We start from the raw sequence: 17,724 nt of genomic DNA, 5'->3' as shown, positions 1-17,724 counted from the left end.
CTTTCGATGGAATGTAAACAGATACATACAGGTTTTGCTTATTAAATATATCCAGGCTTTGCTTTCATTAGAATAAGTGCTGGCAGAGTAATATAGAAGTGAGAGATTATCAGGAAGTAACTTTAATACTTTGAGTTCTTTAAATAACACATCTATTGTAAATCTGTAGTACTAGGAAGTTATTTTTACCTTTTTACTTGGCTATCTGCACCTTGGACAAAGCAGAAGGCCTCAGGTTACCATTTTCTCCAAGTCAGAGTTAGTCTTCTCAGCACAGGTAGGCAGGCTCCTTTGACTCTCCCCGCTTGGAGAAGCAGCCATAAAGCAGGGCGCCAGGGAGTGAGTGCTCAGAGCGTGCGCAGGCGCTGACGGCACCCAGGCCGGGAGTGAGCTGCTCCGCCAGCCTGTCAGTCAGTGCAACAGGACCAGTTTATCCTGTCTGGTTATTTCAGTAGAGTGGCCTCATCTGTACAGTACTCTAGACTATGAAGCTACATTAATTTTCTAATAGCAATTTCCCTAAGAGCCTACCTATAATACTGTGTTAATTTAAAACTGTGCTCACATCATCTCTAGCAGTCAGTGTCCTAGCAGACATGGTAAATCGAACACAGTACTTTCCATCTCATACATGGAAAAACGTGCAACAGGAGGAAGGTGACTTTTTCTTTCTCACTAAAAGGCCTTTTTCATCTGTCCTGTCTTCTTTTAGAACCAATAAGTTAATATTTAACAGATACATGTTTACATTGAGAGAAAAGAAAGCATTTTAACAATCTACTCTTTCAGAAGGTTTTCAATTTCTAAACTGTTTTTGTTTAACATTGTCCTTTTGAACAGGAGCTTTTTGGTACGATGTGGATTGATTGCTCATTAAATTGATTGCACATGTCCCTTTGCTGGGCTAATCCTTGACAGACCGGGAGATGTCTTTTTTTTTAAAAAAGAAAAATTGACATCACAGGGTAGGAAGACAGATTTTCCTATTATCATATCTAATAATAAATAAAATACAAGGTACAGAAGTTGAGTGTGATCAAGTCCATTTAAGAATGAAACATACAGTAAGAGCTACTTCTCCGAGCAGAGACTGGCTGAGCTACACCCTCTTAGGTCAGGAGCGAAGTCATTGACTCCCATGACTCCTGCTTTACCAAATGACATCATTTCCTTATAGCAGTGTTGTAAGTTGGGATTACCCCCAAACCTTGTCAATTTTTAAAAACTGTTCTGTGGTATCCGTTAGTTCTCTCTAGCAGGGAACAATGATCACATTGCCTGTACTTCCACAGGCCCCTCAGTGTCCTCTTAGAGACAGAATTCCAGGCCTCGCCCTGTAGGCGCTGGCAACATGGAGTCCCGTTATTCAGTTGATCATTTTTTGTTTCTACACAATTGGCCCCTTCCTGGGCTTGCTTTCCTGCCCCTGAAGTGAAGGACTGGATGAAGTAGAGCAGTTTGGAACAACACTGCGGGGAGGGCAGGGCTGTGGTGGGCTGGACCACGAAAGCCTTAAGTTCTAGCCACACGCGTGCACCTGCACCACCTGAGTAATGGTTTTTTTTGGCGTCCTTTAGATGATGAGAGTTCACTGGTTGACCCCGATGACATCATGAAACCAGTGGGTGATGACGGAACAAACTCTGTAGCGACTGAGCCCTGGCTCCGCCCTGGCACCTCAGAAACGCTGAAGCGATTCATGGCAGAGCACATGAATCAAGAGCAGCAGCAGGTTCCTGGAAAACCAGGCACTTTTCATTGGCAGGGCCTGTCCACCGCACACGGCTAATAAATGCGTACTGGACCCCACAGTGCCTCTAAGGTGAAAGGAATGTTACATCTGAACCTTTAATATGTTCTACTTTGGCCCTACCTGAAGTTACTTATGTTCCATCTGTATATAAGGTGTATTTTTTTCATGATGATGTATATTATGTACATAAATAAAAGGCCATGACTATTGATTTATGTAATGTAGAATTGTATAGGATTATTTTTGCACAATTTTGCCATAAATTAGGGTGGTAATGAACTCTTGGAATCAACTACCATGTATGCATTATCTTAAATTCTGCTTGTCATTAAGGCGAATAAAACGTGTCTTAACCGTACTTCAAAACCAGAATACTCTGTTAACATGCACATTTGCCATTTGTTATCTCTATTCAAAAGAAATTCATTTAGTAACTACATCTGTTGTAGCTGCAACTATTCATTTGCTACCTAATTAGGGAATCAAATGTGCTGGCTATGTTCATGTCATTTATAGCAACTGACTCAGGATAAATGATGGGACCCATAATTGATTTTATCCCCATGAGCCATGCACTCAGTGTTACATCTTTCTGCCTCTATTTTATTTTTGTGCCAATGAAGGCATTGTTTTAAGTTACTAATTTATATGATTTAACTATTTCTTAATAGAAATAAATTTTTATTTTCATTACCAATGTTGACTTCTTATTTAATGGGAGTTGAGGTTTCTAGACTAGGTGTTACAGAAGTTAGAGAGAGCCAGTAACACGGGGTCGGGGGTGGGAGGGTTAAACCATGGCCGCTCGGAAAAGGACTTAACCTTTGTAATCACTCAGTAAGTAAGTGGTGCCTTTAAAAAAGGAAAGAGTCATTCAAATTCTAGAAAATAATCTTCACTGGGATTAGAGTCTTCAGCACCAGACAGCATAATCACCGTCGGGCACTGCTGTTTACCCCTTTCCCTCCGACGTAACTCATGGCAGAGAGAAGATTGTGTGAGTGAGTTTGCAACAAGGGTGAAATTTCTGACGTTTCAAATTTTAGCTACATGTAAATTTTGTACTCAAGTCTCTAACCATGGGCTTACTTCACTATTAAAGATTTTTCTTCTTACACCTTCATCTTAAAGTAAGGTGACATCCTTGTTTCCTTTAGGGGACAGTCTTCATATTACACCATCAAATAATAAACCACCATGTCATCTGAAGAACTCGTACCTCAGAAAGACCTGAAGGTTCTGGTGGCTGACAGGGACAACCCAAGGTGGCTCCCAGCTCTAGCATCCAGCTGGGCTTGAACACGGCTGTGGCTCAGGGGTGACAAATACAGTGTCTTGGTTGTCGTAGCAATGTTTCCTCTCTTATAAATGCATTTTTCAATAACTGCTCATTAAAAGAAGTGGGGAGCAAAGACCGAACAATTCTGTTTTTTACAGAACCCCCTTAAGATAATTTATGGCGACATGTTCCACTTTCCTTTTTAAGGCCGTTGTCCCATACCACTTTAACTGCACCCCTAGGACCCGCAGTATCACACTGCAGACTGCTCCAACGGGCACTTGCGCTCCTTCTCTCAGTATTCTGGGTTAATGAATATACAAAACATTTAAAAATTATGAACATCTTATGGTTTAGAAAGAAAGTGTTGGGTACGGGAGGGGTAAGGAGGAGAGGGGCCTGATGTCAGAAGTTGGAAAGAAAACACTGGAACCAAATAAAATTAATTTGTAGTTTTGGCTGAAAATAACCTTTCCATGTTTGGCTTTAAATGAAAAATCAAAAAGAAACAAATCAATGAAACATGGGGCTGTGGATTACACAGGTTTTGATTGCACTGATGAAATAATTCAAAAACTTTATTGACCTATAACCTGATTAGAATATGCCAGATGAGAATCAATATTGTACAGAAAGTTGTACAGAATTTTTTTACATAGAAAACTTTACATCTGTACCATATACATTTTATCCATCTGCAAAATTTTCTACATCCACTGTTAATACGGAATGCTTGACAAGCTTGTCTTTTTTTAACCATCAGAGCACAATTCACAGTATGAATACATTTCCAGTAAGTCTAACCACCCCCAACCATGCCAGACTGGTATTTTAATATTATTCAACATTAAATTCTGTACATTGAGTAAAATCTACATCAAGCCCCGCCCCCAAAATTAAAGAAAAAAGTTACAGCAACCTAGATTCATTTTGCAGTGATTCAAGTTTCAGTCCATGAAAGATCATTGTATTTTAATGGCTCATCTTTAAAAGCCCTAAGAGAAGCATATTACAGGTAGTTAGGTCAGTAGTGATATCTTCTACCTTTCTTTGTTTCTGCTGTTGATCTTGACAAGTGTCAGCCCCAACCGTTTCTGGGCATGTTAAACCCTCAAAATTATCACCCCTAAAAAGGGCACAACCAAAAAATCCCCATGAAATAAAAAAACCCAAACGTTTAGTGCATTTGACAAAATATTATGGGTATTTAGCAAAGGAATAAGAAAATAAAGAAAGAAAATAAAACAGTGCAGGATGAGCTATATAATGTTTAAGATTTTTATATTACAAACCTGCATCTCTGTACATTTTTTCACAGAAGGTTGGTTACCAGGATCTCAGGTAGCCTGAGTGGGCAAAAATCCTCAGAAGAAGAATAGCATAGTTGCTAAATAGCTTTCACCATGACCAATAATTTCTTCTCCACCCCCCACCCCCCCAATTATAAACATTTGTATCCTTCAAAATACAGCTCTCCTGAGTTGTACTTCTTGCAGAAGTTCAAATCTTTACATCTACAGTTCTTTGGGTAAGTTTCACTTCCACACCTGCCATAAACACGTGGGGCCTTCCCCACCACCAAGGGCAGAGGACACTGTCCAGGCAGGGTTCCCGCTCAGCACGAGCCCGTCAGTCACTAACAGGGACCGGAGTGTTGCAAGTGTGAGTTTACAGTTCTAAGCATTTTTTACCAGTAACCCTCAGACACTGCAATTCAGAGAAACCATTTTCAGGTAGGAATCTCAGCTCCAGGGTCTTTTTAAAGAGCGGAGGGATGTAAACTCCAACAAAAATAGTTCTCAGCATTGCTTGTTTATTCCAAGTTCCTGTTCGGGCGGTTGTGAGATCTGAAAAACGACTCCAATTCGCAGAAAAAATCTTCTGAGAACAGCACGCAGTTCAGGAATCAGGTCAAATTGCATAATTTCACATAAGAGAGGGTAGTAGAACGATGCATGAGCTTTAAACTGGGGGAAAATGAATTTCTCCTTTTAGTAGTGCTTATACACCAAACGACAGAGCATAACACTGCCTTCAGAGTCCGAACGTTTGGGGGCATGCACTGACCGGTGAAAAGAAAGGCATCTGCATCAAGCAGTGACGATTTGATTAGGAAACTGTAAGATGGAGATTCTTCAAAAGACCCAAAAACACGACTCATTCGGGTATCTAGCTTACTCTGAAAAACAGCTTCGATCACACTGCCCTAACAAACATTTGGTTTTTAATCCTGGTAATAAGCAAAGGTGAAAAGCCAAGCATGAACTAGAGTTGAGTTTTTATATATCTGGGTTATTACACTGTTATCTTTTGTTTGTTAAATAAAAATTTAAATTTTAGGGAAAATGCTATCTCATGTTGCAATACAAACTATCTAATATAGTCTCTAGGCAAAGACACATCCCACATTTACAGTTCATTTGCATACTTCGCCTACACCTTTGCTGTAGTTCCTTAATTTCTGAACACTGGTCTGCTGCCTGTTTCCTGCTTCCTCACTCCTGGGACACGAAGGCGGTGTGCCAGCCTACAGAGAGAATGCAAGCTGTGCAGTGAGAAAAACTGGGCCTACAGGCCTCTGCCATGTGCTTGCTGGAGGCCTCGGGTCACGTCTCTGAGCGCCCCTGGGCCCTGAGGTCAGATGGAAACGTAGCTAACGCTGGGCTGAGCCGCGGGGTCAGCACCACCCTGCCTCTGTGGGGCATGTATGTCTTACACGTCCCGTTACGAGGCCACCTGAGCAGGCATTTTAAGACAACTTCAGGGGTCAGAGCAACCCCTTTCCATTTAGGTGAGCTACAAGTTGTTATATTTTTTGAAAAGTAAAATGTGTCTTTTTGAAAACCTGAAAATAAGTATGCATTTATATTTACAGTTACATGTCTGTTTTTTACCTTCATTTCTACAGGTGTAAAATTCTTCAGTGACTTCTTGGGCTATTCACTGGGGCTCTGTTTCACATGGAGCCACTACATATGCTGAAGGAACAGCAGAGCCTGGTGCAAAGGCCCAGGGACCCGCGGTACCCGGGAGAGGGGCCGCCGCAGCAAGCCTTGGAGGCGGCTGGACAGTTTTCAGTGTGGGGAGGCAGGGGGGTACTCTAGGGGTCCTCATGGGAATTTCAGCATGTGGGGACCCTGTAGCTTGTCAAGGTGTCCTAAGGGATTCTGATTCCAACCTGCTGATAGCATCACTGATGAAAGAACAAAGCTGGTAAGGAAGGAGAAAATCGAGGACAGGGAGACTGAATTACGACATCTGTGACGCCGCACAGAGCAGCCCGGAGTCGTTTCATCCACCTCTGAGGGCTCTCGGGCAAGAGGTCTGCAAGCTAGCATTCCTGCCTCCAGCTCCAGCTCACAGCACTGGTCAGTCTAGGGAAACGCGAGGCTGAGTGTTCTCAGTGAGGGGGCAGAGGGGCTCGTGGAGGTCTTATACTCACCCTATTATCACTTATCTTTAGAACTTTAGTTAGGAACAGCAGCAATAAGTTGGTCCAGGCTTCCCGGTGACTTTCGGATGTTAGAGTAAGGAAGTAACTTAGTGCTTCACTGCAGACACTGCAAAAGAAAAGCCTGCCTTTTCAATGTGCTCGCACACCTGCTGGAATGCTTGTTCACTAAGAAAAGGAGGGCCGTGAATATTCACTAGTAAAGAACTTGCTAGACTCCATCTGTTTACACTAACTGGAGTTTCAACATACACACTTGCATGTCTTTAAGTTAGGAAGAAGACCAAAGATATTAGAACAAGCCATCACAACTTATTAGAAAAAACATGTTTTCTTAATTTTATTAATTTCCTTGACTTCAAAGCTACCATGTAGCAGCAAGGACACAATGCTCAGCGTCTAAAGGCCCCAGGCTGGGTGGCCCTTCCCTCCTCTAGCCACGTGGCCTTAGACGCCTCTGGGCCACACTGATCTTGTCAATAACATGGGAAAATGAGAATAAAGTCTCTTAAAATTGTAAAGTGGATTTAACTGGTCTCTGAGAACATGTGTTCTCCAAAGAGACACGAAAATACAATGCAGATGACAGTATTCTTTCTGACTGCCACGCTGCATTCTTAGCATAAAGACAAAATACTAAGTTGTTATGAAGTGGAAAAAAAGAAAACAATACACCAACAAAAACCGCAAATATTTTTCAGATTAAATGCAGGTATTCCCTTTACAAATATCACTCTGTAAAAATGGGGCCACCTTATGGCATTAAATAAGCCTATAAACTATGACAAAGTTGTTTGTAAATGTTCAGATAAACTTTGTCCTCTGTTCTGTAACAGCAACAATAGAGACCATTTGTTTACGTCACCACTTGTGCAAAGTCACCACTTGTGCAAAGCACGTTCATTTATAAGATTGCATTTAATTTTCAAAATCACTCTGTGAAACAGGGGCATTATCATCTCATTTCACAGATAACACTGGCCCAAAAGGTCCAGGTACCCGCGGCCCTGCAGCATGCCGCCACTGGGCAGGACGGGGACCCTGCCTGAGCCCAGACCTCATGCCCTCCCTGTGCTCCGAGCCAGGCAGCAGGGCGTGCAGAGGCATTTGTGACCGAGGCTGACACTCAGCCGAGACGCTTACTTTAACAGTCTGTGCTGGACCTCCTCCCAGGCGCTCGCCCGGCCCTCATCCGTGTACATCCGGAAGAGGATGCGCAGCCCGCAGGCCAGACTGCTCGTCTCCTGCTTCAGAAGGTTGGGTTTGGACTTGCCTTTGAAGCCTGTGGAAAGGGCAAGTTTCTGTGATGAGCCAGGAAGGCATCTGAAATGGCAGCCTGTACAAGGCACACCACGTGAGTGTAGTCGCTGGCCTCTGCTGTGGGCGAAGCAGGGCCACGACGGCGGCACCTGGAGGCAGGGTCACACGGAAGATCCCACTGAGACTGGGCGGGGGAAGGTGTCAATGCATGGCTGGTGACCAACCTGACTTAGATTTCCTCCCTTCCAGCTGAGCACATGGTATAAAACTACTTTGGGACATGAAAGCCCCGTGAACACAGCTGTTCAAGGTGCAGTGTGCTGCCTGCTCAGCTGGTGAGCCGTTTCAAAGGCAGAGGGGTGAAGGCACAGGGCAGTGGAAACGAGGAGGCTCTGGTGAGCCCAGCAGGAGCCCCAGGCGAATGGTGGCAGGACTGCGGGCTGGAGAAAGGGGAAACCTAAGCACAGACCCCCACTGCTCCCCAGAAGCTAGGCTGTAAGAGCCAGGGGCTCTGTTTCACAAGGAGCCACTAAATATGCCAAAGGAATGGCCGCAGCCTGGTACAAAGGCCCAGGATGTAACAGGATGAGTAAAGCCACTGGCTTTGTTAAAAACACACAGTGGATTAAACAGAATGAGCACATGTAAAGCAGCCAACATACTATTTGGTATAGAGTCAATGCTGCAAAAACATGAGCTCCTTCCTTCCTGTGGAAACCCTGGTGGCACAGTGGTTAAGAGTTCGGCAGCTAACCAAAAGGTCAGCAGTTTGAATTCACCAGGCGCTCCTTGGAAACCCTATGGGGCAGTTCTACTGTCCTACAGGGTCGCTATGAGTCGGAATCGACTCGACAGCAATGGGGTTGGTTTTTTTGGTTTTCCTTCCTGTATCTGCCGCATTCTGCTGCCCTCACTCCCAGCACTGCGCCGCATCTAACAGGCACTGAGCAACTGTTTCTCAGCTTACAGCATTAACAAGGTCAGTTTACTTCATTAACAGAAAGCTTGTTCTTTAATAAAGCTTTCTAACTTGTTCCAATACAAACACACCCGAGGACCCCTTCCCTGGCACTCCCTCCCTCCCAGGCACGGCCACTGCGGGTGAACACACAGCAGCCGCTCAAATACAGCCTTCACCACACCCTGTTTCTCTTTAGAAAAGGCGGCTTTTATCGTGCGGACAATTACCAACAGGCAGGCCCAGGCAGGGTAGATAAGGCAAAAGAACACTGGTCAAATCAGCCAGGTAACAGGCTCAATAAACAAAGGGGAAGCAGATCCAGGCAGTCAGCTGACTTAGTGTCGCCCAGAAGGCCTGGCTGTCAGGCTGACATTAACATCAAGGTGAAATCTGCACACAGTGAAATCCACGCACAGACCTGACACACACCAGTCAATGAATTCTGTGAGTACACGGCTCTGCCACACACCCACCAGAGGGAAGGCCCACGCAGCTTACCTGCTTTCCACAGCGCAGTCCTCTGTTCATTGTTTGAATTAAAGGCTTTAGCAAATCTATGGGACTCTAATAAGCAGTCCAATAACTTAAAAAGTTGTTGTGATGTTAAAAAGCGGTACATTCCTTGGTCTTGAGTATCAACTCGAACATCAAAGTCCACTGCATCTCTCTGAGGGAAAACACACCACCACAGCACGTGCACACACACACGCAATCATCTGAGTAAATTGAGGACTCGATGCTCAGCAAAGACCATTTTTACAAGCAAGCACATTACAAGAAACTTAATCTGCTCTATTTCGATAGAAAATAGGGAAAGGCCCACATTTACTTATTCTTAAATCTCCAGAATCTTCATGCCATGTACTCTGTAGTCACCAGCCATCACCTCCCACCTCTCCAGTCCCCACCTTCTAATTCCCGCCTCCATCAATTCTTGGCCCCCACCAGACCCAACAGAACAGTGCTCCCCCCTCATGGCTCCTCACCCCCACAGGTCTGCCCCTCTCTTCTGAACCAGTCTGCAGTCCACGGAGTGTGATATAATCATACTTCTGTATAACTCTGCCGCTCTTAGTGATCGTCTGGCAAAACTCCAGCCTGGTTCAATTCCTGGCTGACTACTCCAGGTCTGCACCCAAACAACAAGCCTGACTGGCTTCTCTCTAAGTCCAGAGGGCTCTGGGCGCTGCTCAGCAACCTAGGTCTCCCTAGTCTGCCCCTCGGACGACTGACTCGTGTTTTCACTTCTCTCCTCAAATATCTCACACTTGCTGCCCCACCTCACTCAGTGGGTGACTTTTCTTCTGAGTCCTTAAGAAAACAGAAGCTATCAGAAGAGACCTCCCACAGCTCCCAGCACCAAATGTGCCAACCTTCCTGCACCCACCCACTGTGCCTCCCTCCTGCTGCAGCGCGTGAACTATCTGTGCTTCTAGCCTAGACAACCCCAGGTGCTCCAGGTACCTTCTCCAGTCACTCCAAAAGACTGTTCCAGCCGCCACCCCTCTCCCTCTGCACTGGCTGCTCTCTCTACTGGAAAACTCTCGTCAGCGAGTGTGCGGCAATACTGCCAATCTTCACAAACCAACAGGCCTCCTGACCCCTCCTCCTCCTCCAGCTGTAACACCACTTCTCTGTGCCCCTCTACAGCAAAACTCCTTGAGTTGTCAATACCATCTCCAGTTCCTCTCTTATAACCACTATAGCCAGGCTTTTGTCTCCAATGTCACACTGACACATCCTGTCTAGGTCACCAAAGTCCTCCAAATTGCTAGGTCCAATGGTCAAGTCACAGACTCCACAGGACTTGCGCAATCCGGAGTGTCTGATGAGTAGTTCAGAGCCCCCTTCTTTAAGCACTGGCCTCATTTGACCTCCAGGAAACATCTTCTACTTCCCTGACTTGTTCTCAGTCTCTCTTGCCTCATCACCAGGTATGCAAAATGATGGCAGGCCCTGGGGATCTGGTCCTGGCCCCCTGCCCTGCTCGAGCCACACTTAACCACCTCTGTGATGGCTCCAGCCTCATGGTCTAAAATTACATCTATATGATGAAGATCCCCCAACCCCCTAAAATTAAATCTTAGCCTGGCCTCTGCTTGGAATCCCAGAACGTTATACCTAATTTCCTACAAAAAAGCAGCTGTCCTCACACCTCCTTACCTGTGCGGCAGCTAAGTTTTCTGCATCTTCCTTCTTACTTGTGGCTGGGAAGAACACAATGTTGTCGATAGTCTGGATGAGTTCCAGCTGCACAACACATTTAATCAACAGGGCAGCAAACAATTTTTGTTCTGGAAATTCTGTGAGGAAACCCCCCAATGCACATGCAAACAAAAAATTACTTTGAATTCTCTATAATTTCTCGACAGTACAATGCTAAGGTAACAGTAGTACGTATCAAGGCAACTTGCACACACCCACCACACTGAGGGTGTACTACTTTGTACATCGGTGTTGCTCAGTAAAAGTTTAATCAGTATTTAGAAAACCTTAAAGAGTAATTTTTAAAATAAAAAGAATCTAAATGATTTAGAAGAATGAATATGATCAAGAGGTTCCACTACAAAATTTTAAATAAGATTCAGATTATTCTTGAAATAATGTAACAAAAGGATAAAAAACTAAAATTTTAATAGGACTTAATGAAACCTCAAGTCTGACCATTGAAAATAAGTATATAGAAACATATACTGTGCCTGGAGATTATCTTTAAACTTTAAACCACATATATTCCCTGAAGTCAACTTAAAACTGAACAATAGTTTAGCTTAACTAGTAAAAAAAAAGTCTGCCCTGAGCATTATGCTTTTTAAGAACTATCTATATGGGATCAAACTGACAACAGCAACTCGAAAGATGAGCTAGGAACCTTAGGGGGCAGTGAACTTATCTCAGTGAGGAGGAACAACTCAGAAAAGGCGGGCGAGAATGGCTGCACAGCGTGAAGACTGTAATCAATGTCATAAACAGTACATGTAGAAACTGCTGAGCTGGTGCATGTCTTGCTGTGTATATTCTGTGTATTCTCAACAACAAAATAAATACAATTTAGGGGGAAAAAACACATACTGTAGGAAAATCAGAGGAACCAGACCTATGTGAGGTGGGAAGTGAGGGCTAGCCAAGACTTCGGGCAAACCAGGCAACGTCATGAGTTAACCCAGCACGCACCTGACCTGGATCCAGATCAGTGCTGTAGCTAAAATGATTTCATATTTCCAAATGGCTCCCATCAGCAAAGAAGTCAAGCCAAGTTATGCCAAGCACATCACTACAAAAGTAACCACACTGCAAAGTCACAAGAGTGTCCCCTCACGGCCCCCGGTTGGTTGTCATTCCTCTAGCCTGAACAAACTTGCTCAGCAGGGCATTTGTGGCCCTTCACCAGCCTGTAAGGACATATGCAAAGAACGTTCCATTGCACTAATCATCCCAGGGAAGCAGCTGAGCGGATCCAGAAGTGCAAGATCCGGAAAGAGGACTCAACTGCTGAGATGCTGAAGGAGCTCAGAGCAGAGATATGTTCCCCCAGCAGCAACCTGACCACACAGGCCACACCGTGACCTGAGTTCCTGGGGCAGCCTCTTCAGGAAGGTCTCCGGGAGGCAGGCTGTTGCCTGAGGAGAGATGTTTGTTAATCGGCCTCTGGCAATGGCTCCAGCACCGATGACCTACAATCTCTCTGTTTCTCTCTATAATAATAAGCATTTTACTAAAAACTCCTTTTACAGGCACCAATTTGTGGAAATTAAATTCATGTCTGGGGGATTTTGGAGGAAGCAACATAACTTGCTTAGTTAAACTGATTATTCTTTAGGTCATTAATAAAGGCACCTTTCCAGGCATTTTTCGAAAATGCTATTCTATTCAATACTTGGTTCCTGGTACAAGATCTCAAGTCACAAAATAAGATGAAGAAAGCAACAACAAGTGTCACGGTTGTCTCGTAAATGTCTTCTCTACAGTCCTTTTACTATAGTCACACTGATATGTACCATTCATTCATTCACTCATTCATTCAAGTCACAAAAACATTCTCTATCATTGGAGCAAAAGATTCCTGTCAGCACACCTAGGACCCCAGAAAGGACTTACCAGGTACACCGATGTCTAATGGGACGCTGTTCTCATCAGCGCCAACAACGCTAAGGGTGCTAACAGAGTTTTTGGCAGGGCCAGACACTTCTAATCACACTGATAGTTTGGCAGATGAGGCTCCATTCTGTCTGAGCTAGGAAGCTGGGCCTTTCCACACCCTCTGGTGTCCCCTGAGAAGTGGACAGGGATTCTAACTCCAATCTCACTAGCAAGGACCAGCAGCACATTTGGGGACAATACCTATTTAGACGAAGTTTGCTCATGATACGGGCTGGCACTGCCAGAGTGACCAGTTCACTGGGTCATGTGGGCCTGTAAGTACTAAATGAAGATCAGGTCAAGCGGTGGTGTTTTCGGAGTGTGCAGAAAGAGTGAGGCAGCCCCTTCAGGAGGTGACGGACTCAGGGCTGTGCTGGGATCTCTTCTCTCAGTAGATCTCAGAGTAGACAGCCTGTGCACCAGGTGAAAGGGCTCTTGGGAACGGCCCACAGGATGGACACCAGATGTCACGAAGAACGGTTGCTGCCCTGATCATTCTTCATCCTCTCTAGTGAAGAACCTCAAAGCATCTCTAAAACCTGCGGGCTGAACAACTCAAACGAACTGGGTGGGTGATGGGACTCTGTCTTGGGATGTCAGATGAAGGCATCACTAAGGCTTTCATTTTCTCACCACACGTGAGAGCTTTGAACTGGGTCATCATCTGGCTAGTGACACATGCTGCAGAGGGCTGAAGTGAGGAAGGTGTGTGCGCCTGGGATCAGCGAGTAAAATACCTGGTGGGTCTAACTGCTGGATCTCTGCACTTCAGGGCAGAAGGCAGCAGGAGGGGCAGTAGGCCCGTGGGCTAATGGGTCATAGGAGTGTCAGGTATACAACCCCCAAAGGGGATGAAGCCCCCACGTCAGTCAGTCTGACCCCTGCAGCTGTCACCTATTTATACACAGGCAGCCAGGAAGATGCAAGATCGGCAGAGGGGAGATGCCCCCTTCCTTTCTCTCTCAATTCAGGAATCAGATGCCAGGGACAAAGTCTTAAGGTATGACAGGGAAAGGAAACACAAGCTGGCCTCTAGGTATTCAGGTCCTCAGGACTGGGAAGGAAATATGTATAATTAAAAGGCTGTGAGAGTTAAGTATACATCTGGTGTTTGCTTTCTCAGAAGGACATCTGAAGTCAGAACACCAAATGCAGCTTACAACTGCCCAACAAGCCCAAAGTTTAACCAGATCTCTGGACTGCACTGTGAGCCAATGCTGTCAGCCCACTCACACACACTGTTATGTGGGTTGGATACCAAATCACTGAGAACGTCTGCTGTCTCACCACCCACCCTGCATGCTGATGGTCTGTAGAGCCCATTGAGTCTCCATGGTGCTGACGTGGAAGGAGAGGCAGCCAAAGGCCCCTGGCTTGTGGAATGGTGACCCCCTCACCCCAAGCTTTCTGAGATTAGAAAGCTCCCTTTCTGTCAGTCTATGAGGACCTCTGAGGATTACCTGTTTCTTATAGAAAAATATTTTAAGTTTCTCCTAGAATCAGGATCCCTGCAGAGAAAGGTCACCAGGGTACGCATCTCAGTTTACAGGAAAGAATTAGCTCTCGGTAGAATGCTCTAGTTGCGGAGAGCACACTGATACTGGGTCTGAGTTGTCCTGGGTGAGTAGGTGCCCTGGAGGGGTTCCCTGCCCCAGGTGAAGCGCGAGGAGATGAGGGCATGAGGAACAGGCTAGTTGGGGAGGACTGTGATGAAGGGAACAGCACAGCCAGAGGTACCAGAAGCCAGGAATGGGGACAGGCAGCTATGGCCATTTTCCTATTTCCAGTTAGTTCTGAGAGTCTATCATGGCTTTTAGAAGGGGAAAAACCTGTACCTTCTGACTGTTTTGGGGAAAGCCTACTGAGAATTTAGTTGCCTTTGGATTGCATGAGGAACCACATAACTCTCCATTATTGAACCATGTAGAAGGGTTAACACAGAGGGCTTAAGTGCCTCAACAGAATACGCAGTCACAGTAATCTATGTGTTTGGAATTGACTGAGAGGATACCTCTAGCTAATAGCTCTGCTAACCTAAGTCCCATGTCCATCACGCTGGCTGTGAAGGGATAAGAGATGCCAACTGAACCAGGGACCCATGTCTGCTGTAAGGATGGTAGGAACTTGGGGGGAGAAGGTCCAGGAAGAAGATCCCTTCTTCCTCTAGCTCCACCTACTCCGAGTCAACAATTCCAGAGTGAACCTTTCCTAAAGGACTCCCAGGGATGCAAGAGCAGGCTGGCTGCTATAAAGAAGATAGCTGGCTGAGCCCTCAGCTCAGGGTGCAGGGAAGCAACACCCTGTGGCTCCAGGAAAAGATATATTCCCAATCAGCCAAGTGAAAACTTTCTAATGTGTGACGACCAAGTTCTCTCTTCACAAAGCTAAGCGTTAAAAGTCCAGTCCCAGGGCTGAGAGAGAGAGAAGTCACTCACTATCCTGCCCTCATGGCATTTTCCTCAGACTAAAGCTGCGATGGTGTCCTATGCGAGCCGCTCTGTTCTCAGGAGAAGAGGAATGAAGATGACAACGGGCCACTCCCCACCACGCTGAACCTCCTTTAAGAAGTGGGCAAGACACGGGCCGGAGCCAGAAACGCCTCTGAAGTAGGACACGAAAAGCCTGTCTTCTTTCAAGAACAGCTATTCGCACCTAGGATTAGTTAAAAACTCCCTGAAAAAGAAACATGCCTCTCTCTTTAATGCTTCCTTCTTTGAAAGAGTATTATACTCTTGCACATAAAAGGCCAACAGCATAGGAGCAGATAGCAATGTTAAAGGCTAATCAAAACAAGATTTTAATTAAAAGTGCTGAAATGGACCCCTACCTCATGCCATATACAAAATGTAACTCAAAATGGGTCAAAGACCTAAAATGTAAGAACAAAAAGTATAAAACTCTTACAAGAAAACATAGGGGTAAATCTTTATGATCTTGAATTTGGTAAGGAAATCTTAGATATAACAAAAAAAGCAAGAGCTATAAAAGAAAAAATAGATTAACTGGACTTCATCAAAATTAAAAAGTTTTGTGCTTCAAAGAGTATTATCAAGAAAGTGAAAAAACATATCTACAGATGGGAGAAAATACCTGCAAACCATATATCTGATAAGGGCCTAGTCTCTGTAATATATCAAGAACTCTTAAAACTCAACAACAAAAAGACAACCTAATTAAAAATGGGCAAAGGATTTGAATAGACAATACTCCAAAGAAAACAGACAAATGGCCAATAACCACATGAAAAGATGCTCAACACATCAGCATTAGGGAAATGCAAACCAAAAGCCACAATGACATACCACTTCACACTCACTAGGATGGTGATAATTTAAACAAACAAAAATAACAAGTGCTGGAGTGGATATGGAGAAATTGGAATCCTCATTCTTTGCTGATGAGAATGTAAAATGGCACAGCCACTGTGGAAAACAGTTTGGTGGTTGCTCAAAAAGTAAAACATAAAATTACCAGATGATCTAGCAATTCCACTCCTAGGCATATACCCAAAAGAATACAAAACAGGGACTCAAACAAATACCTGTACATGAATGTTCATAACAGCACTATTTACAATAGCCAAAAGGAGGGAATGACTGAAATGTCCATCAAGAATGGATGAGATAAATGGATGAATGGATAACTAAAATGTGATACATACATACAATGGAATATTATCCAGCCAAAAAGAGAAATGAAGTTCTGATACATGCTACAACATGGATGAACCTTGTAAACACACAAAGTGGAAGGAGCCACACACAAAGGGTCACATACTGTATGATTCCTTTTATATGAAATATCCAGAATAGTAAATCCATAGAGACAGAAAGCAGACTGGTGGTAGTGACTGCTTAAAGCACATGGGGTTTTCTTTTGGGGTGATGAAAAAGTTTTGAAACCAGATAGAGGTGGTGGTTGCACAGCATTGTGAAATGTACTAAATACCATGAATTGTTCACTTTAAAATGGTTAATTTTATGTTTTGTGAATTTCACCTCAATTAAAAGTCCTGAAAGCTGTCTTGTTCCCCATTTAGGAAGGAGGGAGTCTTTCCTAGGTGCCTTAATTCTCCTTCAGCAAATGAAACTGACAAAGTTTAGTCAAAAAGCAAAGGTTTCCCCTTTTTGTGATGAGAACGAGGAGGGTGAGGGCGGAGAAAAGAGGGTCCATGGGTCCCTAGGCAGATGTTGGGGACGAAGGGGTGGCAATGGGGAGTGGGGAGGAAATGAGCTCAGAGAACTGAGGGGGGTGGTGGGGAGAGTGCAAAGAAGTCTTGCTGGGAACCTGGGGACTCCTGCCTAGAAAGCTGTGGCCCATCACCAGCTCCTCTCACAGACAGGGAGCAGCAGGACCGAGACCCCATCTCGGCAGAGAGAAGATGTGGCTGGCACATAGAAGGTGATGGAGGGAGGAAGCGTGCGCTCCACACAAACACCAGCTGATATTCCAGGTGTCAGCAGAGCACTCATCTCTTGGCAGAGCAAGAGAGCTTCCATCTCTCAGAGGATGTCCCAGGTGAGGCAAATGCAGTAAAAAGGTGACTAGTGACTAACAATCGGTACAAGTGTATGTTTAAGAATAAAAGTAAAACCAAATATTTCATCCCTTTCCCATATGAATAAAATATAGGAGAGGAGAAATATTAGCACTAGAAGCAGAGAAAATTTCATTTTCTTAATTGAAACAAAAGGAACAGTTTATTTTTGTTTAGAGAACTAACTCACTTGCTGTAGGTTTCATTTTGCTGACCTCGTCATCCACAGCAGGGACTGCAGCTGGGGGTGCCTGCTGTCTATTCTCTGCAGGTCTTGGCTGAACAGAATCGTGAATATCTACAGACTTCTGTGATACTGTATCCTAAAATATTAAAAAAAAAA

General features: G+C 44.6%; 2 protein-coding genes across 5 annotated transcripts in view; one reads left to right on the top strand and one right to left on the bottom strand.

Moving 5' to 3' along the window:
- CSPP1 (centrosome and spindle pole associated protein 1) overlaps positions 1-3,445 on the top strand; it is a 143,396-nt gene extending 139,951 nt beyond the window's left edge. The window contains exon 30 of the mRNA XM_023727764.1: positions 1,578-3,445. Within this exon, the coding sequence (XP_023583532.1) occupies positions 1,578-1,789 (212 nt within the window). The 3' untranslated portion in view covers positions 1,790-3,445. The remainder of the gene's footprint in view (positions 1-1,577) is intronic.
- Positions 3,446-3,572: 127 nt separating this feature from the next.
- Positions 3,573-17,724, bottom strand: part of ARFGEF1 (ADP ribosylation factor guanine nucleotide exchange factor 1) — a 141,130-nt gene continuing 126,978 nt past the window's right edge. Inside the window, exons 34-39 of one of the 4 annotated variants that reach the window (XM_004372541.2) lie at positions 17,572-17,704; positions 10,868-11,007; positions 9,203-9,371; positions 7,627-7,765; positions 6,475-6,592; positions 3,573-4,999 (exon numbers count right to left, since the gene is read on the bottom strand). In XM_004372541.2, coding sequence (XP_004372598.1) covers positions 4,832-4,999; positions 6,475-6,592; positions 7,627-7,765; positions 9,203-9,371; positions 10,868-11,007; positions 17,572-17,704 — 867 coding nt within the window. In that variant the 3' untranslated portion in view covers positions 3,573-4,831. Of the gene's footprint in view, positions 5,000-6,474; positions 6,593-7,626; positions 7,766-9,202; positions 9,372-10,847; positions 11,008-17,571; positions 17,705-17,724 lie in introns of those variants that run through there. The other 3 variants (XM_023727761.1, XR_002823347.1, XM_023727762.1) reach the window with 3 other exon arrangements.

The sequence above is a fragment of the Trichechus manatus genome, unplaced genomic scaffold (assembly GCF_000243295.1).
Source record: "Trichechus manatus latirostris isolate Lorelei unplaced genomic scaffold, TriManLat1.0 scaffold00018, whole genome shotgun sequence".
NCBI lineage: Eukaryota > Metazoa > Chordata > Mammalia > Sirenia > Trichechidae > Trichechus > Trichechus manatus.
The sequence above is the reverse complement of the archived record's forward strand: the minus strand, read 5'-3'. Positions and strand labels throughout refer to the sequence as shown.